The sequence below is a fragment of the Hemibagrus wyckioides genome, linkage group LG29 (assembly GCF_019097595.1).
Source record: "Hemibagrus wyckioides isolate EC202008001 linkage group LG29, SWU_Hwy_1.0, whole genome shotgun sequence".
Taxonomy (NCBI): Eukaryota; Metazoa; Chordata; class Actinopteri; order Siluriformes; family Bagridae; genus Hemibagrus; species Hemibagrus wyckioides.
In genome coordinates, this window is record NC_080738.1 from 4,067,180 (window position 1) to 4,089,836 (window position 22,657).

The 22,657-nt window shown below is 39.5% G+C and overlaps 3 protein-coding genes across 21 annotated transcripts in view; 1 reads left to right on the plus strand and 2 right to left on the minus strand.

The window, feature by feature from the left end:
- The window catches only part of LOC131348988 (NACHT, LRR and PYD domains-containing protein 3-like), a 412,464-nt gene that overhangs the window by 322,377 nt on the left and 67,430 nt on the right, over positions 1 to 22,657 (plus strand). The gene's annotated exons all lie outside the window — the stretch shown is intronic.
- LOC131348990 (NACHT, LRR and PYD domains-containing protein 3-like) overlaps positions 1 to 22,657 on the minus strand; it is a 59,601-nt gene that overhangs the window by 20,404 nt on the left and 16,540 nt on the right. For 15 of the 17 annotated variants that reach the window (XM_058384273.1, XM_058384270.1, XM_058384269.1 and 12 more), the window contains 3 exons: positions 22,432 to 22,605; positions 17,282 to 17,458; positions 16,492 to 17,103 (listed from right to left, as the gene is read on the minus strand). In XM_058384273.1, coding sequence (XP_058240256.1) covers positions 17,067 to 17,103; positions 17,282 to 17,458; positions 22,432 to 22,605 — 388 coding nt within the window. In that variant the 3' untranslated portion in view covers positions 16,492 to 17,066. Of the gene's footprint in view, positions 1 to 16,491; positions 17,104 to 17,277; positions 17,459 to 22,431; positions 22,606 to 22,657 lie in introns of those variants that run through there. The other 2 variants (XM_058384272.1, XM_058384256.1) reach the window with 2 other exon arrangements.
- On the minus strand, positions 10,635 to 16,344 carry LOC131349013 (serine/threonine-protein kinase pim-1-like). 2 transcript variants are annotated; one of them, XM_058384324.1, is made up of 10 exons: positions 14,970 to 16,344; positions 14,775 to 14,871; positions 14,440 to 14,700; positions 14,106 to 14,343; positions 13,693 to 13,787; positions 13,506 to 13,556; positions 13,026 to 13,304; positions 12,709 to 12,888; positions 12,498 to 12,611; positions 10,640 to 12,379 (listed from the first exon to the last, which is right to left on the minus strand). In XM_058384324.1, the coding sequence occupies exons 4-8, from the start codon at positions 14,224 to 14,226 to the stop codon at positions 12,760 to 12,762; spliced, it is 675 nt and encodes a 224-aa protein (XP_058240307.1). In that variant the 5' UTR covers positions 14,227 to 14,343; positions 14,440 to 14,700; positions 14,775 to 14,871; positions 14,970 to 16,344; the 3' UTR covers positions 10,640 to 12,379; positions 12,498 to 12,611; positions 12,709 to 12,759. The 2 variants fall into 2 exon arrangements, with proteins under 2 accessions (XP_058240306.1, XP_058240307.1); XM_058384323.1 differs by having other exon boundaries at positions 10,635 to 12,379; positions 12,709 to 13,304.

Below are 22,657 nucleotides of genomic sequence, written 5' to 3' on the forward strand. Positions count from 1 at the left end.
CAATAAAAATAAATAAATATACATGTAAAAAGTAAATAATTGAGCTAAACAGACAAGCATGTGTGTAGACTGCGTAGAATGTTATATGAAACAAACCTGCAAGTCTTCTTCAGCTTCACTAACAGGGTTCTGCATGTGTCCCAAAACCCAGAGCTGGTTAGGGGTGAGTCCACCTTCAGACTTCAAAGGATGATTGTCCCATCCTTCTGTAAAGGGGTGAAGTGCATCTGCAAGCCAAGGGAGGAACACATAATGCGCACAAAACAAATGCACAGTATCAGACAAGTCCAGAAGCCCGTCTTCCTCTAGGTTGTGAAGCACCTCATGGTACAGTTGGGTTACACTGGTCCAGACGTCGCACCACAGACGTTCAATTCTAAATCAGAAACATGAAAATGTACCCATAGTAATACTGAGTACAACATCCACATGAGGAAACATCCACATGAGGAAACAACTGCAAAGTTGTAATTACTGATTTCTTTTTCCTCTATTAGATTAGGTTCATATTTTCTCCATTGAATGTTTCACACAGAAAACTGATGGCAATGGTGACTGATGATAATAAAGCTTTCCTTTTTATTCAGCAATTTGATTAGTTTGTGATTGAGTTGGGATTCTGACAGTTACAAATATTTCAGTCAGCTTCCTGCCACTAACCTTGGTTGTGTACACTGTTTCCAGCTATGAAGCTGCCTCTTCCAGTCCCTTTCACACTGAACATGGTTTCAGCTATTGCCACATTTTCCACTCCTTCATCACCCCTGACCCTAAAGTATTTGGGGGGAAGGGGAGGGGAGTCTCATCAGAGCCCCCATAATAGAAGAATGTTTGTATATATCAAACATTACAAGATGACAGCATATAAACTACCTGGAAGGCCAACCATAGTTTTCCACTGCCTTCAGGAAAAATGTAAGATTCCATATTTTTTTCCTCTTGTTGATCTGTAAAAACAGTTGCAGTTGACTACAATTTTCTTTCTGTTTTATTTGTGTAAGTGTTTCATAAAGCCAGGAGGTTAGAATGTTAAATGAAAATAGTTTTGTGGCTTGTCTGTGATTGGTTTTTTTTCTACACAATTAATCAGTTGAATGAACATCTTCTAAGAGTGGTGATTCCATACTTTTTGCCAGGGGTTGTACACACACACACACACACACACACACACACACATCACCCTCCTCATACATCCTACTGCATGTTGTTTAGTGTGTCATGCTGCCCAGGATTCACAGGTCTCAAACAAAAGTGTGGTGTTAGTGGATAACATCACAGGAAAAAGAAAAGGATGGAAGGGTGGGAGGTGTTAATGCAGCTGACCCTCAGGCTCTTTATATTTCTGTAAAACTGCATCAAGATCAAATCCATTCTAAAGTGTTATATACACACCGATCAGCCATAACATTATGACCACCTGCCTAATATTGTGTTGGTCCCTCTTTATCTGCCAAAACAGCCCTGATCCATCGAGGCATGGACTCCACTAGATCCCTGAAGGTGTGCTGTGGGATCTGGCACCAAGATGTTAGCAGCAGATCCTCTGTGGGCCCCGCTTTGCAACATACAGGACTTTGATAGATACTGACCACTGCAGACCGGGAACACCCCACAAGAGCTGCAAGAGTTTTGGAGATGCTCTGATCCAGTGGTCTAGCCATCACAATTAACACGCACACACACACACACACACACAATCATGATGAATGAATAGCAGAGAGAGAAAGCAGGAGAGCTTACCACTGTCATTTATTCATTTATACATGATTCACTCATCTATCCCTTCCTTTCCTTTTATTTCCTTCCTTTATCTATCTATCTATCTATCCATCCATCCATCCATCCATCCATCCATCCATCCATCCATCCATCCATCCAGAACAGGCAGAAATTTAACGTCAAGGTTAAACCTAATGAACGAGTGAATTACTGAGTGAAAAAAGTGAATAAAGAAATATTAAGTAAAACATGAATGAATGAATAAATTAACATAGAATTAAATTAATTAAAAATTGTGCATTGAGAAGAAGTGAGTAATGAATGTGAATGAATGAACAAATGAATGAATGAATGAATTACAGAGTGTTGTGTATAAAATGAGTATAATACATCAAAGCAAAAGAAACCGAATGAATGAAGCACTCCATATTATGAATGAAGAAATGAGTTAATACAAATGAATGAGTGAATAACCGAGTGAATGAATGAATGAACAGAACAAAAAAACTAATGAATAATTGAATGATTGAATAATCAACTGAGTGAATGAATGAAAGACAGAAATACTGAATGAATGAATGAATGAATTACAGCATGTTGTGAATAAAATGAGTAAATTAAATATAAGCAAAAGAAAGCAAGTGAATGAATGAAGCAAGCCATTTAATGGATGAAGAAATGACTTAATACAAAGGAATGAATGAATGAGTGAAAGAATGAAAGAATGAATGAACACAAAAATGAATAAACAAATGAACAAACCGAATGAATTAAAATCAACTGAATGAACAAACAGACGAACGGCTTAAATGAATCAGTATTCAAAACCAAAGAGCCGGAATAAAGAAATAAACAAATAAACCTATAAAGGAATAAATAAACTAACAAGCAATCAGCTGAACATCATACGCTATATACATCATATTCAACATATTTTACTGAAACAAGAGAGATTAAAGGATTGAAAAGATCACACACACAGACACACACACACACACACATACACACATACACACACACACACACACACAGACATACACACACACACACACACACACACACACATACATACACACACATACACACATACACACACATACACACACACACACACACACAGACATACACACACAGACATACACACACACACACACACATACACACACACATACACACACACACACACACACACATACACACACATACACACACATACACACACATACACACACATACACACACATACACACACACACACGTGGATTTTTTTTGTGGATCTGAAACCTGATCTGATCTGAAATGAAGTTTCCACAACTTTCACCTTTCACCCCGGATGCAGTCCATCAGCTGAGACGCGTTTACTGTGGAAAATCTGTACAGAATTCTTCCTCCGGACTTTATTCCTCACACTGGGATGAATAATATTTTTAGCTCCAATGCTAGTTTTTGCGTACAGTAACACATTAGCAGAATGTATGTGTACAATAATTGCAGCACAGCTGAAATGGACAGGTCTGAAGGTGAGCGTGTGCAGGATGGAAGCTCTTGGAATGGTTATACGACCTCTACAGCAGCATCTAGGAGGTATTTCCAGACCTCAGGACCTGAACTGCCATGTTCTAAAGTGTCCAGACACATGACAATCCCTCATATCCTGCCTCTGTGGCTTTGAAGAAACACATCGTCCTAAATAATTCATGTAAATGAAATCTAAAACTTCTCTGTTATCCATGAAACGCAGGTCCAGACCTTACACACGTTACACACATTTACCAAAACCACACACTAAAGCCAGCTAAGAAGCAGGTTAGGAACGGGCAGGGTTAGTTCTACAGCATCCCAGTAGTAGCTGATGTCTATTTCAGATTCCACACCCAAATAAAAGTGGGACGGTAAAAGTTTTTGTTTAAAAAAAACAGTCCAGGGGATATGAGATCTAGGAAACATATTCGAGCTGCAATGTGGGTCAGAGTTAATTTGATTTCTCTGAATCTCCGCGTCATGAAGTCAGAAGACAGAAGGTCTTCCAACATCGTTTAAACAGGTGTGTCCTGATACAATGAAGGAAAATATGGCCTTCTGAAACCCGCTAAATATGTTTAGATTAAAACTATAATTAGATTTGAATGATATTTATCATGAAGGGCTCACTAAAACATTTTAAGTTGGTTAAACTTAGAAACAAAAGTTCCCCTGCTGCCTTAAAAATGTGAGTAAACTCAACTTAAGGATACGATTTGTTTCAACTCAAGGAAATATGTCTTACATAGTGTTTAACTAATGATCATTTGTTGTTTCAACTTTATACTAAGTGCAAACAACGTGCTGTTATATTATCAATTAAAAAACTCACTTTTTCATGTAAATACACAAAATCCTCATTTTATTTAAACTCGACTAGACTAATAATGTTAGTCACACTGAATCAACTTCTTAATATCTCAGAAATATACAATTTATTTTAACAATGTTAGGCATGCTTTAAAATGCATTTTGGTAGAATAACACATTTTACAGTTGCATATAGCAAAACATCAATTTTAGTAAATTATAATATGGGTTCCTTTAACATGTAACATGGGAGAAATGTTAAAGAGAGAGGAAGCCTGAGAGAGAGTTCAAGAAAGAAGTGAAGAAACCAGAGAACTTCTAAGTCAAATACTTAAAAGCTTTAGTTCATATAACTTCAGCTTACCAAATACTTCAAAAAGATAACATCACCTTGAGCTTTAAAAGATTCAAACAATACTTGGTCATTTATGTAGGAGAATGCTGAACATTACCAAAGTATTAAACAATTTGTACAAGCAATAAGAACAGACATGTGTAATAGGTGCAATGTGTAATTCTATTGCTGATAAAAGATCATCAGTGTGTAACAGTTGGAAAAAGTTTTAATTCATGTAAACACTAATAATTTAACACAGCTCTTTGCCAACATTAATTGATGTCTTGTGGCCAAAGTGTGCAAAATATTTTTTAAAATTACCAGCATCATGAACCACGTTCTTAAAGAAAGAGTGTTTAGCCTCAAATCTTATTGTCCAAAATTCAATTAGGAGACCAAATTGTTTCATAAGCAAGGGTTAATGTTCTAGAAAATGGTGTTTGGGCCGCAATTTAGTACAGGGAAAAACTTCTAAAAGCAACTGTCAGTGGTCAGAGATTTTGGCTTGTAAGTAACACAGAATTTCTGATGTGAATGAGGGGCTGGATATCAGTTCAACAATGTCTTTTAATTCAAGAATTATTTGCCAAGTATTTTCACCTTCTGGAATGCAGTGGCCAACTAACAGTGGAAGAAACCTCAGAAGTGCCCAGTTCTCATGTCCATTGCCACCTATAGTGCCATTTTTTTTGAAAGTTTGTATGTATTGTCTGGGGTCTATTAGTTTTGTCAGAGAATTTAAAAGGGAATGTTGTTATTCTGTCATTAAGTTCATTTATTATAAAATAATTCTTTGCAATCAGATCTGACAGGCATATGCAGAACTCCACAGGTACAATTCTTTCTAGTACATCGTGTAGAAAATCAGGGGGAAATCCTTTGGCATCATGAAAGTGAGTCAGTCTGTTTAGGGGACAGTCTCTTTTTACACCATCAACAGAAGACACATCACTTTGTTTCAAAACAGGAACAGCTTCATCAAACAATTCTGGTGTTCTCAATGTAAAAGCCCCACTTCTGACCTCATATTGCTGAATATCTACACGATTTGCCAGACAAAATCTGCAAAACTTGTCAACATTAAAAGACTCCTGAAATCCTGCAAGTGAATGTACACCCAAATTGTCTGCAGATACATACAAAATTGTGCCTTTAACATTTGATCCAAGACTCGAAACAAACACACCTTGTCTCTCAAGGAACTGAAGATCCCTAATCAGAGGCTCTAGAACCTTGCTGTAACCATAGTTTTTTACATGCAGAGTTTTGCATAACACAGCTAAATATATTGATGATAATGTTGATCAAAGTTGTATGGGTAAACTGGCAATCACCCAATATATACCACAAGCACACTAGACTTAAAAAGGCAACCTGCAAAAGGACATTTAACAACTTCTCTGTTTCTCAAATGAATCTTCATATGAATGAAATATTTGTTAGTGTCACTAGGCTCTGAGAATGTACACAAATCACAGAATAATTGGTTTACAATCTTATACGTTCCTTTATGCTTTCCCAAATGATGTTTAAGTTCTGCCTGGGTTTGAAAAGTTTTCAGACAGTCTTTGTAAATACAGATGAGGCCTGAACACCTTCTATGATGTCCATGACACTCTTTGTAGTGCTGTCGTATTCTTCCTTGACCATTAGTAGAGAATGCACAAAACTTACATTTCCAATTCATCGAAGGGATATTCTTGACGAAATCTGTCAATACAAAAAGTCAGTGAACTTAATGAATAGTCTTGTTATTTACAGAATTAAAGCCTAAGATATTCTAAACGTTCACTCAAAACATCTGTTATTTTTATTAAGTTATTAACCATATCTATAAAGAGCAATAAAATCAAATGACAGCATTTAAAAAAAATCAGGGACAAGATTTGAAAATGATGCCACCAGACAGACAGAAAATAAACGCCATTTAACTAATTAGTTACATCACTTTGAAGAAAAAATGCCATAATGCCATTATTTGTGCTTCCAAATTAAGAAATTTTACTACATTGTTTTGATTAATTTGACAATGAATAATCTACAAAATACATCACTTCAGTGCATCAAATCTAAGGAATTAATACAATTGTTTCGCTCCAAATACGGTTAAAACAGCATCGAATGCTTATAATATCTTCAAATTCCGAGCTAAGGTGGATTTTGAGTATGTGATGAGGCAGAAATGTGTTATTTCCATTTTATTTATTTTTTTACAATAGGTTAAACGCTACACCCCCTTAGCATTCCTGCGTAAACATATTGTACAAATAGCCTCAAATTCATTAAAAAAATACATACAAACTTTAAACTATCAGACTCATGGAAATACCTGTTATACATGATAGGATGGGGAGGGATTTTTACGATCACAGGTAATATGGTGTCTCAAGGAGGACACAGGAGTTTATGTCCTGGTGAAATGAACATTCAGGGCCTGGTGACTGCTGTCCTCTACAACTCTGGACACTGTTCTGAGTCCTGCCACAACACAGAGCACCACTCACACAGTTTTAACATTAAATCACATGTCATATATGATGCAACATTATAGTTTTATGTTTATAGTTTACCAGGATTTAAAAAAAACTTGATTTAAAATAAAGGTAGCCCTTTATAATCTGTCATTTGTCCCTGTCCTGCCATTTTCATATCAACCTCAGTACTTCAGATGTCCTGGACTCACACGTGCACGTGCATGCACATAGTTTACTAGCCTTGCCAGTGAACCTTATCTGACAAAAATCAAATGATTTGTTGAAAGGCAAATACATTATATATGTATTTATAATCTAAATCTTCTACATACACACCCACCAACTACAATATCCGATATACATCAATTAAACTATTTTAATATGTAAGGCTTTGATAAGTGAATTAGCATGGGAAACTGTGATGCACGGAGCAGGGTCAATGAGCTGATTATTTTCTATTTGCTCATAGAATCTCCCCTTACATCTAATAAAGGGCAATTTTATTAAATCAGGACAAGAAAAATACAAACGCACCTCTGTATCTATCAAAGATACTATCGTATTTAGAGATTAAAACATCAGGGACGAGCTTCAGGTCACAGTTTAGGATCAAGAACCTGCTTCAATACAAGACCAGACAAGTGTGCACGAGCATCGCACGTGGCCCGTAATTCTGAACAAGGACAAAATTATCTCTCTGAAAAGTGGCGTGGGGAAAAAAAGAGAGAAAATATGATGAGCTGCATACGGCAAAAAATAATACTGAATAAATAAAAACAGACAAGACGAAACAAACCACGCGCCTGAGAGAGAGACAGAGAGAGAGAGAGAGAGAGGCAAAGAGGAATAAAACGTCTTTGCCGACGTGCGTCAATTACACGCGAGAGTGCTCGCGTGCTAGAGACAGTTACTGGAGGACAATGCAACCGTGAAGAAGATAAATGAATGAAAGCGTGAAGAGTGAAGAGTGTGTGTCCTGCGGTGCGCGTCTCTCCATGGTGTGTGTGTGCGCGTGTGGGAATTATGGACTCCACCTTGACCGTGCGTAAAGTTTCTTTAACTCCAGTGCGATCGTGCGCGCGGTTGCCAGATCCTCTTACCTCCCTGTTCAACTTCTTCAGATTCTCTAGTTCAAGGAAAAAAAATATCCGACCTCCCTGAAAAACTCTCAATGTGGCAACACTGCACGGAGATGTGAGGGGCGGGACTTATTTTACAAACGGCGTGCGCGTGTGCCTGTGTGCGCCAATCGCGCTGCAAGTGTGAATCGAACACAAAGCAGTGTGTAAGGTCCGAGTCCACGTGTCCTGACTGAGTATTTATTTATCTTCTGCACGCGCTTCATGCTCATGAGGATCACAGAGTAAATGAGTCAGGAATACACTCTGGATAAAACCCCAGTGCTACACACACACACACACACACACACACACACACATACACACGGTACAATTTAGTATCAGATCCACCCCCTGTCCCCATTGTGTGTAAACTCTAGAGAGATCGTGGTGTGTGGAAACCCCTGAAGATATAAAGATATTATAAAGTCAACATCCATGACACAGATAAAGTGACAGAGATTTTTCTTCATTCTGATATGTGATGTGAACTTTAACTGAAGACGTGTTTCTGCATGCTATAGAAATATAGGTGCATCTGGAAAAATTAGAATATCGTGGAAAAGTTCAACATGTTTTGCTTAAGTTACTTCAGAAAATGAGAAGTGTATATATTCTAGACTCATTTCATGTAAACTAAAATGTTCCAAGCGTTTTTCTATTTTAATTTTCATAATTGTGGCCTACAGAAAAAAACGTATCTCAAAACATTAGAATATTTAATTTCCACTTTGAGCAACTCTCTTTTAATGCAGTAGAAATCCCACAAATCTCCCAGTCAGGTTCAGTACACACTACCACAATCATGGGGAAGACTGCTGACCTGACGGTTGTCCAGAAGACACTCATTGACCCCCTCCATAAGGATGGTAAGCCACAGAAGATCATAGCTGAAAGGGCTGGCTGTTCACAGAGCGCTGTATCAAAGCATATTCATGGAAAGGAGACTGGAAGGGCACAGTGTGATAGGAAAAGGTGCACAAGCAACAGGGATGATCGTAGCCTTGAGAAGATTGTCAAGCGAAGCCAATTCAAGAATGTGGTGGAGCTTTATAAGGAGTGGACTGAGGCTGGGGTCAGAGGATCGAGAACCACCACACTCAGATGTGTCCAGAAAATGGGCTACAAGTGTCACATTTCTAGTGTCAAGCCACTCCTGAACTAGAAACTTAAGACATCAGAAGCATCTTATCTGGACTAAGGAGAAGAAGAACTGGAGATTACTCAGTGGTTCAAAGTCCTCTTTTCAGGTGAAAGTAAATTTTGCATTTCATTTGAAAATCAAGGTCCCAGAGTCTGGAGAAAGAGAGGAAAGGCCCAGAATCCAAGCTGTTTGAAGTCCAGTGTGAAGTGTCCACAGTCAGTGATGATTTGGGGTGCCATGTCATCTGCTGGTGTTGGTCCACTGTGTTTTATTAAGTCCAAAGTCAATGCAGCAATCTACCAAGAGATTTTAGAGCACTTCATGCTTCCATCTGATGACAAGCTTTATGGAGATGCTGATTTCCTTTTCCAGCAGGACATGGCCCGTGCCCACAGTGCCAAAACTACTTGGAACTGGTTTGCTGATTGTGGTGTTACTGTGTTTGACTGGCCGACCAACTCACCTGACCTGAACCCTATAGAGAATCTATGGAGTATTGTCAAGAGGAAGACGAGAGACACCAGACCTCACAATACAGATGAGCTGAAGGCCGATATCAAAGTAACCTGGGCTTCCATTACACCTCAGCAGTGCCACAGGCTGATGGCCTCCATGCCACTCCTCATTAATGCAGTAATCTGTGCAAAAGGAGCCTCAACCAAATATTATGTGCATAAATGAACATAATTTACTCAGATGTTTGCCTTTTCTGTATCCTAAATAATTTCTGTAAGTATCTTATTAATATTTTGATTCTAATATTTTGAGATACTGGATGTTTCATTTTCATGAGTTGCGAGCCATAATGATCTAAATGAAAAGCAAGAAGACTTGGAATATTTCATTTCATGTGAAATAAATATAAAAATAAATAAAGTTTGAATTAAATTGGCGGAAAAAATAAATGTTTCCTTGATAATCTAATAAGAACATTCAACTATATATATATATATATATTTACCAGCTGCCCAAAAGAAAGGGTAAAAGCAATTTTTAAAAAATCTTTTGTCTAACTTTATTTCCGTTCTCTTTATATTGTTAACAAACTAAGTGCAAGTGCCGCCATCTGCTGGAAGAGAAAGGAATTTCATCTTCAGTCATTAACACCGAAAGATTAGTGGATTCTCTTTTTTTCTGAATTAAATTAATTGAATAGTAAATTTGGTGTCTTGGGTATTTTTAGTGGGAATTAAACCAGTAATCCTTGCATGAAAATACAATTTTCTTCCACATACTTGCCTGAAAATGACATGGATGGTTCTATACTATGCTCATTGCAAGTTAAATTAATTATTACTATTTTTTTAATTATGTGTTTCTAAATATATTTTATAGCATCTGTGGTCTTCTACACACACACACACACACCTCATATACACACACACACACACACACACAAACAGTCAAACACATTTCAAAACATTTGCATTTTATTGGGCTTCCAGACAAAACAAAAGCTACAAAATCATAAACATTTCACACTTGTGATTTGCAACATCTGATACACACACACACACACACACACAGTCAAACACACTTCAAAGCATTGGGCATTGCATTTCATTGGGCCTCCAGACAAAACAAAAGCTATGAGACATGCCTTTGCCAAATTGGGGACAAGATAACAAACAAAAAAAAACCCTGAATTTATAGCAGCCTTGGGGCATTTCTTATTTCACTCTGAGACAGCAAAATGAAGAGGACCTACACCGCATTACAGGCCCTTCACCTCATTTTTGACCTTGTGGAGGAAGAGAGAGATGAGGCAGAACCTGCAGAAGAAGAGGAGGAGGAGGAAGTGTCAGAGGGTGATGAAGAGGAGCCTCCTGAAAATAAAGATATTGTCCAATCCAAAGATGGAAATATTCTCTGGTCCTCCATTCCTCCAAGCAACCAACACCGTATGTTGGGGGCAGAGCGGGAGAGGAGGGACAACAAGGTATGCTGTCTCTCATGCTGTTAGCATAAAGTCGAACTTTGAGGTGTTTATGTCAGAGGAAATTGAAAAGATAGTACTAGAAATGATCAACAAGGAGGGGTGTCGTGTATATGGTGACAGCTGGAACGAAAATAGATTAAAAAAAAAGATCAACAGGGTAATCTGAGTCTTTTGATTCTTGCTGGGGTCTACCGGTCCAGTAAAGAGGCTATGTCCAGCCTGTGGCATGTTCAGATGGGGAGGGCAATTTTTTGCTGCTGAAGACATTCCACCTCATTTCGATGATCGCAACACCAGACCAGCGCGCCATGCCAGAGACAAACTGGCTGCCATCCGACAGGTCTGGGATAAGTGGGTGTGTCGCCTGCAGCTAATGTATAATCCCGGCACTGATGTGACAGTGGATGAGAGCCTGGTCCCGTTCAGAGGTCGATGTGGATTCAAACAATATCTGGCAAGTAAACATGGCAAGTATGGAATCAAAATCTGGGTAGCCTGTGATGCCCAGACTAGCTACGCCTGGAACATGCAGCTGTACACTGGGAAACCTGCGGATGGCCAGCCAGAGAAGAATCAGAGCCAGCATGTGGTTCTCGAGGTGACAGAGGGCTTTCAGGGACACAGCATCACTTGTGACACCTTTTCATGTCCTATTTCACGTCCTTGGCCAGGAGGTGCTAAGGAGGAAGCTGGCCATGGTGGGAACCGTGAGAAAGAACAAACCAGAGCTTCCCCCTGCACTGCTGGCGACAAGAGAAAGGGCCACATTCTCCTCCCAGTTTGTGTTTACTGACACGCATGCTCTTGTCTCCTACTGCCCCAAACAGAGAAGGAATGTGCTTCTCATGAACACTCTGCATCGGGACACTGCAGTTAGCACCACAGAGGACAAAAAGTCCCAGATCATCCTGAGATCATCAACCCTCTCCTAAGATGATGCCAGGTTCTTCCCCGCATGCCAGCCTCTGCCAGCTTGGTCATGGAAGTCCAGCAGGGTGCATAATTTCATGTAAATGTGTTTTATTGTTCATAAATTAAGATTTTAAAAAAAGCATATGTGTTCATTTACATGAAATTATGCCATATTTTAGAGTGGTGTGTGTGTGTGTGTGTCTGTGTTGCCCTACTGGGCAAAAGGCAAATCACAAGTGTAAAATGTTCACAAATGTGTAGTTGACCACACAGAATGGTAACCATTGTGAAAATAATTCAGAATTCTGAATTTCTGATCTCGGTCTCTCTTTCTCGTCTTGCTCTTCCCATCAGAGTTCTCACAAGGCTTCAGTAGCAGGTTTTAGTGTCCAGAAGACTCCTGAGCTGATAAGAGAAAAGAAAAATGGACTGAAGTTTAATATCAGAGTCTTACATAACTGAGACACATTCCTGTTTTTCTGTTCTTTACAATCATATTAATCAGGTCTACTCGCTGTCTAACCTGGACTCTGTCCTGAACTGCCCCCAGTAAACCACTCGTGCCTGGCCAAGAGCTCGAATGTTGGGCGTGTTTCAGGGTTTAAATCCAGACACCACATTAGCAGCTGGAAGCACTCTGTTGAGATAAAAATGTATAAAAATGAATCTGTTTAAGGTCATTTTGCTCTATTTAGCATATTTAGTTTATTGTGCATGTTTCTGCATCGACTCACCTTGAGACACGTCAGGAAGTGCATTCAGGTACCCATAACTGAAGTCTTGTTCTATATCAATGAAGGGGATTTGTCCACTGAGGAAGTGATACAGAAGAATGCCCAGACCCCAGATGGTGGCAGGAACACCCATGTACTCTCCACGGAACAGGCACTCAGGAGGTATAAGGAATATAGTGCCTGAGTGCAAAAGAGAGAAAGAACACCAAGAGCAATGTCACAAAATGTTTGCTGGGAGTGTCCTTCAGCAATTCCCCACAGCCAAAATCAATCAGTTTCACTTCCAGGGTTTCGGGGTTGATGATGAGTTTCTCGACCTTGATGTCTCTGTGTACCATTCCACGTTCACAGCAGTGACGAGCCGCCCGAATCACCTGCACCATGATGTCTCGAGCCTGTGCTTCAGACAGGGAACCACCCTGAAGCTCCATGAATTCCAAGAGGTCCATACTGGGACTGGGCCATTCCATGATCATGACGAACTGATGGCCCATGTCAAACCACTCCAGTAACTCCACAACGTTGCTACAGACAGGTGGCTCAGACACCATTCTCATTAGCGCCACCTCTGAGGGCAGCTCCTCCGTCTCTCCGGACTAAAATGAGAACAGACATGGGCTGGATGTGAATACATCTAAAGTGTGCTAAGCAGAAATGTTCCAATGGTAAAGGTTTGGACTGCTAGATCAGTTCTTGTGTTCCTGTAATATCTATGATAAACGACAGGTAATGAAATGATGTTCTGTATGTGAGGAGGAATATATTTTACTACAGTGAATTAGAGTAACTTTACTTACCATTTTCATAGTTGTGGTAAATCCGGACTTCTTGACGACCTTAACAGCGACCTGTTCACATATACAGGAAATAATTAGTCAATTCTAAAAGGCATCATTTGTTCTGATTTAATTAAGCTTAATTAATACAAATTCACAGCAATTATCATGTATCAGCAAAAACCTTTCTTTTTTTTACAAACTTTACCTTTTTATTATCTGCGATCCGGACCGCTTTGAAGACAAAGCCGAAGCATCCGTTCCCCAGCAGATCTCCCAACTGGTACCGTGAAGAAAGCAAAGCTGTTAAACAGACAATAATTTAGTTGATTAAAACTGAATGAGGAAAGATAGAGCATCGAGCTCAGTGTCTTCTCTTGCAGTAAAGAATGAGACTTGTGGTGTCTGTGGTTATTAGATTACAGAATGGTTCTTTTGGTAGCTTTTCTCTGAGTATTTTAAAGTACCTAAAGTACATAGTAGAGTCTTGACATTAAAAATAGAGACATGATCAGAAATCATCATGTTGTTGTGGACTGAGTTTGTACTCCCAGCTTCCACAATACAAATAGTTTATAGGGTTCAGTTTAGTTTTTGTCCACATGGTGGAGTGTAACATACCTTCCAGTTCAGCAAGCTGCTCCGGACCAGGAGGCTGGAGTTCAGGGATCGGCTCATTCGGGGGATCATGTTTTAACTCCTGAATCTCAGAGACTCTGAATCTCTGGCTGGTAGACACCATGTGCTGCTCTGGGTCATCACTGACATTAGCGTTTGCTAATGTAGTTCTGTGCAGCTGCCGGAGCGCTAGCAGCCACTCAGGTTCTTCTGAATTGTCTTTTTGCAGTTTGCAAGACAGCTACAAGACAGACAAGGAAAGTAGATTGGTGATGAGGACGACGCTTTGCATTTAAAACCTAGAAACTGTTTCACAATGAGGAATAATCTTACTTACCAAAAGAAGGTGTTCAATGAAGCTCCTTGTGACTCTGTCGGGGAAAGTGATGACTGCCCTAGTGATGACCTCACAGTATTTAAAGCTTAATTCAGGTGAACCGAAAAAAAGATTTCTGCTGGCCACACACAACTTGAAGATCTAAGAGAGGTGTAAAATGGAAGCTTGGCTGGGCCTGTCCTGAGGTCAGCCACAGCACGTATTCATACATCTCAGTTCTCATGATGGGACTGACGAAGACCGGCAAAGCCAAATGGCACACTGGAACAAACAGAACAACGTGTCAGTGACAAATCTGGAGAAAAACATCTCTCTCTCACACACATGTACAATACCTGTCGTATCCAATCAACTGGAAGTGTCTACGCGACCCCAGCTCCAGTTTCGCCACCACGTAGCAGATAAGCGCTGGGTAGATCAGATTTCTGGAGGCTGCAGATACATGTGAGAATCAGGTCACAGTGCAGTTATATTCATGACACATCATGATATGATAATTCTAGAAAAATACTATTATTGTGTATCCATACCGAGATCATCTCCCATCTTAATCAGAGGAAGTCGAGCCAGAGGAAGGCTCCACTCCTTCCATCTCTGAGCGTCTTTGACCTGTAGCAGACATTGTCATGATGATCAGCAGGATACTGGCAAAAACACTGCAAAATTACACCGACACATACAGACAGATGCTGATACTGGTGTGTGTGATCTGCTTATTTTATCTAGTTTCCTCCGGAGCAAGCCGTAGCCTTTCAAGAGGACGGCTGCGGCTTCGCACATCATCACTTCCTGTAAAAGAAATAACGTTAGCCATCACGGCTATTGTAGGTATTGGGGATGTAGCTTAACGAACTACGACACTTACTCCATTTTGATGGCAGAACAATTCCATTATATTCCAGAAGAAATAGCTTTCTGCTTGGTGTGTGTGTGTGTGTGTGTGTCCTACCTAAACTGCAGGGAACTGCAGCAGGAACCTGTGTGTCCAAAGGCTTAAGAATATAGAGAGGAGGTGCAACAACTAACAGCCTGGTGCAGAGCCAACAACCTCTCCCTGAATGTCAACAAGACTAAAGAGATGGTTGTTGACTTCAGGAGAGCAAAGAGTGACCATTCTCCACTGAACATAGATGAGTCCATCATGGAGATCGTCAAGAGCACCAAATCCCTTGGTGGAGAACCTCACCTGGTCACTCAACACGAGCTCCATCACCAGAAAAGCCCAGCAGTGCCTCTACTTCCTGCAAAGACTGAGGAAGGCTCATCTTCCACCTCCCATCCTGACCACCTTCTACAGAGGGACCATCGAGAGCATCCTGAGCAGCTGCATCACTGCCTGGTTTGGGAATTGCACCGTCTCGGATCGCAAGACCCTTCAGCGGATAGTGAGGACAGCTGAGAAGATCATTGGAGTCTCTCTCCCCTCAGTCACAGACATTTACTCCACACGCTGCATCCGCAGATCTAACAGCATTGTGGATGATCCCACACACCCCTCACACACACTATTCACTCTTCTGCCATTCTGAACTGAGCTGGTGGACATGGACACAGAGACACACACACACACACACACACACACACACACACAAACTTAATCTTGTTTACATGTGCAGGTCTATTTAGAGAACTTATATTAATTTAAGGTTCCACTTGAATACAAAGTGTTCTCCTGAGTCTGATCCTAAACCTGTGTCCCAACTCACAGGCAGTGAAGTGATTCAGATTCTGATCCGTTCCAGTAAACTGCTTCCTTGTGAATGACACGGACTTCCACAAAGATGCAGCAGTTTTCTTTAACATGTGAATGAACATGATTTGGGTCTAACACTGGGCTCCAGTCTGCTCCATCATGTAGGACTTAAATTAAGTTGTTGAGATTGAATTGTTCATTAAATTGAATTGTTGAATGTTTTCCTTGCAGTAACTTCCTGTGTTCAGCTCCACACCCAATACTGCAGCACCTGAGAGACAGGAAGTGATCATGTTACTGAGACAGAACAGTTACTGCTTCAGAAAGGTTTGTGATCAAACACACCTCAAACACCTGAATTGTTGTGTTTCACTCACACTCACTGTTTATTCTGTAATTACACACAGTGGAAATGACATGTATACAACATATATACAAAACTGGGTCACTACAACAACAAATCAATCAGCAGACCTGTTACCATGGTTACAATTAAACACAGATTAGCAAACAAAAAACATATGAAAAGAAGTAATTAAAAAAATAATAAAATAAAGATAAATATTCCAACTGTAACTCAAATCATCTGTGCAGAAACAAATGTGATATAAAAATAAGGAGGTAAAAATTGACTATAAACATCTCCAACAGCTGGATGTGTGTTTGTGTAATCAGTGTGATGGTGTGATGATATCTCTGTGTTGTGTGTAGATGCTGAAGGATTGGACTTTGGATTGTAAAATATGTGATTAAAGCCTGAAGTAACTTGTAGCTGAGTGGATAAAAGGATGTGGTCAGTCACGGTTATTGTTCTGGAACTTCTACATCTGAATATGAATGATTCAGCTCCCAAACTGCTGGAAATGTGGGACGGGTTCTAACGCTTCACCACTACTGCTTTATCCTGGACAAGAGGTTTGAGGTCAGACTCCGGTCATACACCAGACCTGGTGAGTTTATCATAATTAATGCTGAAAAACAGAAGAGGACAGAATTACAGACAACGTTAAACAGAGTCACTCATCACATTCCTTATGAACAACAGAAGCGTAATGCACACACTAGATGTGACATTTTACAGAACACACTGAATATTACTCAATGTCTTACAATACAGTAGAGTAAAGAGACAGGAAGTCAGTAACTCACTGTAGTGTCTCCAGTTTACAGTGTGGATCCTTCAGTAGATCAGAGAGCAGCTTCACTCCTGATTCTCCTGGATTATTACCGTCCAGATTCAGTTCTCTCAGGTGTGATGAGGAGTTTGACCTCAGAGCTGAATCCAGAGCAGCACAACCTTCATCTGTAATACTGCAGTTCCTCATCCTGCAAGAAAGAAAACCTTCTCACACTTAACACACTCAGTTTTAGCATTGAAAACATGAACTACACAAAATCTTTATATACACTACATTTACTCTCCATCTCACACACAACAATGACAATATATCAGATCTCTACAATTACACTTACAACAGATGAGAACTGGAGGTTGCTGTGTTTATTAAAACTCTGATGTGTGTGTGTGTGTGTGTGTGTATGTACAGTATGTGTGTGTGTGTTTGTGTGTGTACAGTATGTGTGTGTGTGTGTACAGCATGTGTGTGTGTGTGTACAGTATGTGTGTGTGTGTGTGTGTACAGTATGTGTGTGTGTGTGTGTGTATGTATGTACAGTATGTGTGTGTGTGTGTGTATGTACAGTATGTGTGTGTGTGTGTATGTATGTACAGTATGTGTGTGTGTATGTATGTATGTACAGTATGTGTGTGTGTGTGTATGTATGTACAGTATGTGTGTGTGTTTGTGTGTGTGTATGTATGTACAATATGTGTGTGTGTTTGTGTGTGTGTATGTATGTACAGTATGTGTGTGTTTGTGTGTGTGTATGTATGTACAGTATGTGTGTGTGTTTGTGTGTGTGTATGTATGTACAATATGTGTGTGTGTTTGTGTGTGTGTATGTATGTACAGTATGTGTGTGTGTTTGTGTGTGTGTATGTATGTACAGTATGTGTGTGTTTGTGTGTGTGTATGTATGTACAGTATGTGTGTGTTTGTGTGTGTGTATGTATGTACAGTATATGTGTGTGTGTTTGTGTGTGTATTTATGTACAGTATGTGTGTTTGTGTGTGTGTACAGTATGTGTGTGTGTGTATTTATGTACAGTATGTGTGTATGTGTTTGTGTGTGTGTATGTATGTACAGTATATGAGTGTGTTTGTGTGTGTGTATGTATGTACAGTATATGTGTGTGTTTGTGTGTGTGTATGTATGTACAGTATATGTGTGTGTGTGTATGTATGTACAGTATATGTGTGTGTTTGTGTGTGTGTATGTATGTACAGTATATGTGTGTGTTTGTGTGTGTGTATGTATGTACAGTATGTGTGTGTGTATGTATGTAGAGTATGTGTGTGTGTCTATATGTACAGTATAAATGTGTGTGTGTATGTATGTACAGTATGTGTGTGTGTGTGTGTGTATGTATGTACAGTATATGTGTGTGTGTGTCTGTGTGTGTGTGTATGTACAGTATGTGTGTGTGTGTGTGTGTGTGTGTGTATGTACAGTATATGTGTGTGTGTGTGTGTGTGTGTGTGTATGTATGTACAGTATATGTGTGTGTGTGTGTGTATGTGTGTATGTATGTACAGTATGTGTGTGTGTATGTATGTACAGTATGTGTGTGTGTGTATGTATGTACAGTATGTGTGTGTGTATGTATGTACAGTATGTGTGTGTGTATGTATGTACAGTATGTGTGTGTGTATGTATGTACAGTATGTGTGTGTGTGTATGTATGTACAGTATGTGTGTGTGTGTATGTATGTACAGTATATGTGTGTGTGTGTTTGTGTGTGTGTATGTGTGTACAGTATGTGTGTGTATTTATGTACAGTATGTGTGTGTTTGTGTGTGTGTATGTATGTACAGTATATGTGTGTGTTTGTGTGTGTATTTATGTACAGTATGTATGTGTCTATGGACAGTATGTGTGTGTGTATGTATGTATGTGTGTGTGTGTGTGTGTACAGTATGTGTGTGTTTGTGTGTGTGTATGTATGTACAGTATGTGTGTGTATGTATGTACAGTATGTGTGTGTGTACAGTATGTGTGTGTGTGTATGTATGTACAGTATGTGTGTGTGTATGTATGTACAGTATGTGTGTGTGTATGTATGTACAGTATGTGTGTGTGTGTATGTATGTACAGTATGTGTGTGTGTATGTATGTACAGTATGTGTGTGTGTGTATGTACAGTATGTGTGTGTGTACAGTATGTGTGTTTGTGTGTGTATGTATGTACAGTATGTGTGTGTGTGTATGTATGTACAGTATGTGTGTGTGTATGTATGTACAGTATATGTGTGTGTATGTATGTACAGTATGTGTGTGTGTGTATGTATGTACAGTATGTGTGTGTGTATGTATGTACAGTATGTGTGTGTGTATGTATGTACAGTATGTGTGTGTGTGTGTGTATGTATGTACAGTATGTGTGTGTGTATGTATGTACAGTATGTGTGTGTGTGTATGTATGTACAGTATGTGTGTGTGTGTATGTATGTACAGTATGTGTGTGTGTATGTATGTACAGTATGTGTGTGTGTATGTATGTACAGTATGTGTGTGTGTGTATGTATGTACAGTATGTGTGTGTGTGTATGTATGTACAGTATGTGTGTGTGTGTGTATGTATGTACAGTATATGTGTGTGTGTATGTATGTACAGTATGTGTGTGTGTATGTATGTACAGTATGTGTGTGTGTATGTATGTACAGTATGTGTGTGTGTGTGTATGTATGTACAGTATGTGTGTGTGTGTATGTATGTACAGTATGTGTGTGTGTATGTATGTACAGTATATGTGTGTGTGTGTATGTATGTACAGTATGTGTGTGTGTATGTATGTACAGTATATGTGTGTGTGTATGTATGTATGTACAGTATGTGTGTGTGTATGTATGTACAGTATGTGTGTGTGTATGTATGTACAGTATATGTGTGTGTATGTATGTACAGTATGTGTGTGTGTGTATGTATGTACAGTATGTGTGTGTGTGTATGTATGTACAGTATGTGTGTGTGTGTGTGTGTGTCTGTGTGTGTATGTATGTACAGTATATGTGTGTGTGTATGTATGTACAGTATGTGTGTATGTATGTATGTACAGTATATGTGTGTGTGTGTGTATGTATGTACAGTATGTGTGTGTATGTATGTACAGTATATGTGTGTGTATGTATGTACAGTATGTGTGTGTGTGTATGTATGTACAGTATGTGTGTGTGTGTATGTATGTACAGTATGTGTGTGTGTATGTATGTACAGTATGTGTGTGTGTGTATGTATGTACAGTATGTGTGTGTGTATGTATGTACAGTATATGTGTGTGTGTGTATGTATGTACAGTATATGTGTGTGTGTATGTATGTACAGTATGTGTGTGTGTATGTATGTACAGTATGTGTGTGTGTATGTATGTACAGTATATGTGTGTGTGTGTATGTATGTACAGTATGTGTGTGTGTGTATGTATGTACAGTATGTGTGTGTGTATGTATGTACAGTATGTGTGTGTATGTATGTACAGTATATATGTGTGTGTGTACAGTATGTGTGTGTGTATTTATGTACAGTATGTGTGTGATTGTGTGTGTATTTATGTACAGTATGTGTGTGTGTGTATGTATGTACAGTATATGTGTGTGTGTGTTTGTGTGTGTGTATGTATGTACAGTATGTGTGTGTGTGTATGTATGTACAGTATATGTGTGTGTGTATGTATGTACAGTATGTGTGTGTGTGTATGTATGTACAGTATATGTGTGTGTATGTATGTACAGTATGTGTGTGTGTATGTACAGTATGTGTGTGTATGTATGTACAGTATGTGTGTGTGTGTATGTATGTACAGTATATGTGTGTGTGTATGTATGTATGTACAGTATGTGTGTGTGTATGTATGTACAGTATGTGTGTGTGTATGTATGTACAGTATGTGTGTATGTATGTACAGTATGTGTGTGTGTGTGTTCGTGCGTGTGTGTGTGTACAGTATGTGTGTGTGTGCGTGCGTGTGTGTGTGTGTATGTATGTACAGTATATGTGTGTGTGTGTGTATGTGTGTGTGTGTGTGTGTACAGTATATGTGTGTGTGTGTGTGTGTGTGTACAGTATGTATGTGTGTGTGTGTGTATGTACAGAATGTGTGTGTGTGTATGTATGTAAAGTGTGTGTGTGTGTGTGTGTGTGTACAGTATGTGTGTGTGTTTGTGTGTGTGTACAGTATGTGTGTGTGTGTGTGTGTGTGTGTACAGTATGTGTGTGTTTGTGTGTGTGTGTGTACAGTATGTGTGTGTGTATGTGTGTGTACAGTATATGTTTGTGTGTGTGTGTACAGTATATGTGTGTGTGTATGTGTGTGTGTGTACAGTATGTGTGTGTGTGTGTGTGTGTGTGTACAGTATGTGTGTGTGTGTGTATGTGTGTGTACAGTATATGTGTGTGTGTGTGTGTGTACAGTATGTGTGTGTGTTTGTGTGTGTGTGTGTGTGTGTGTGTACAGTATATGTGTGTGTGTGTGTATGTGTGTGTACAGTATGTGTGTGTGTTTGTGTGTGTGTGTGTACAGTATGTGTGTGTGTGTATGTGTGTGTGTACAGTATATGTGTGTGTGTGTGTGTACAGTATATGTGTGTGTGTGTGTATGTGTGTGTACAGTATGTTTGTGTGTTTGTGTGTGTGTGTGTACAGTATATGTGTGTGTGTGTACATGTGTGTGTACAGTATATGTGTGTGTGTACAATATGTGTGTGTGTGTGTACAGTATATGTGTGTGTGTGTGTGTACAGTATATGTGTGTGTGTGTGTATAGTATATGTGTGTGTGTGTATGTATGTACAGTATATGTGTGTGTTTGTATGTGTGTACAGTATGTGTGTGTGTTTGTATGTGTGTGTGTGTGTGTGTACAGTATATGTGTGTGTGTGTGTGTGTGTGTGTGTACAGTATGTGTGTGTGTGTGTGTATGTGTGTGTTTGTGTGTGTGTGTGTACAGTATATGTGTGTGTGTGTGTGTACAGTATATGTGTGTGTGTGTATGTGTGTGTTTGTGTGTGTGTGTGTGTGTATAGTATGTGTGTGTGTGTACAGTAGATGTGTGTGTGTGTATGTGTGTGTGTACAGTATATATGTGTGTGTGTGTGTGTGTGTGTGTATGTACAGTATGTGTGTGTGTGTGTGTGTGTGTACAGTATATGTGTGTGTGTGTGTGTGTGTGTGTGTGTGTACCTCAGTATCTCCAGTGTACAGTGTGGATTCTTCAGTCCAGCAGAGAGCAGCTTCACTCCTGAATCCTGCAGTTTATTGTTACTCAGGTCCAGTTCTCTCAGACTGGAGGAGTTTGAGCTGAGAACTGAGGACAGAGCTCTACAGCTTTCCTCTGTCAGATTACACACACACAGACTGGAAGAGAAATGATGAAATATCAGAACACTGATCTCAAACACACACACAG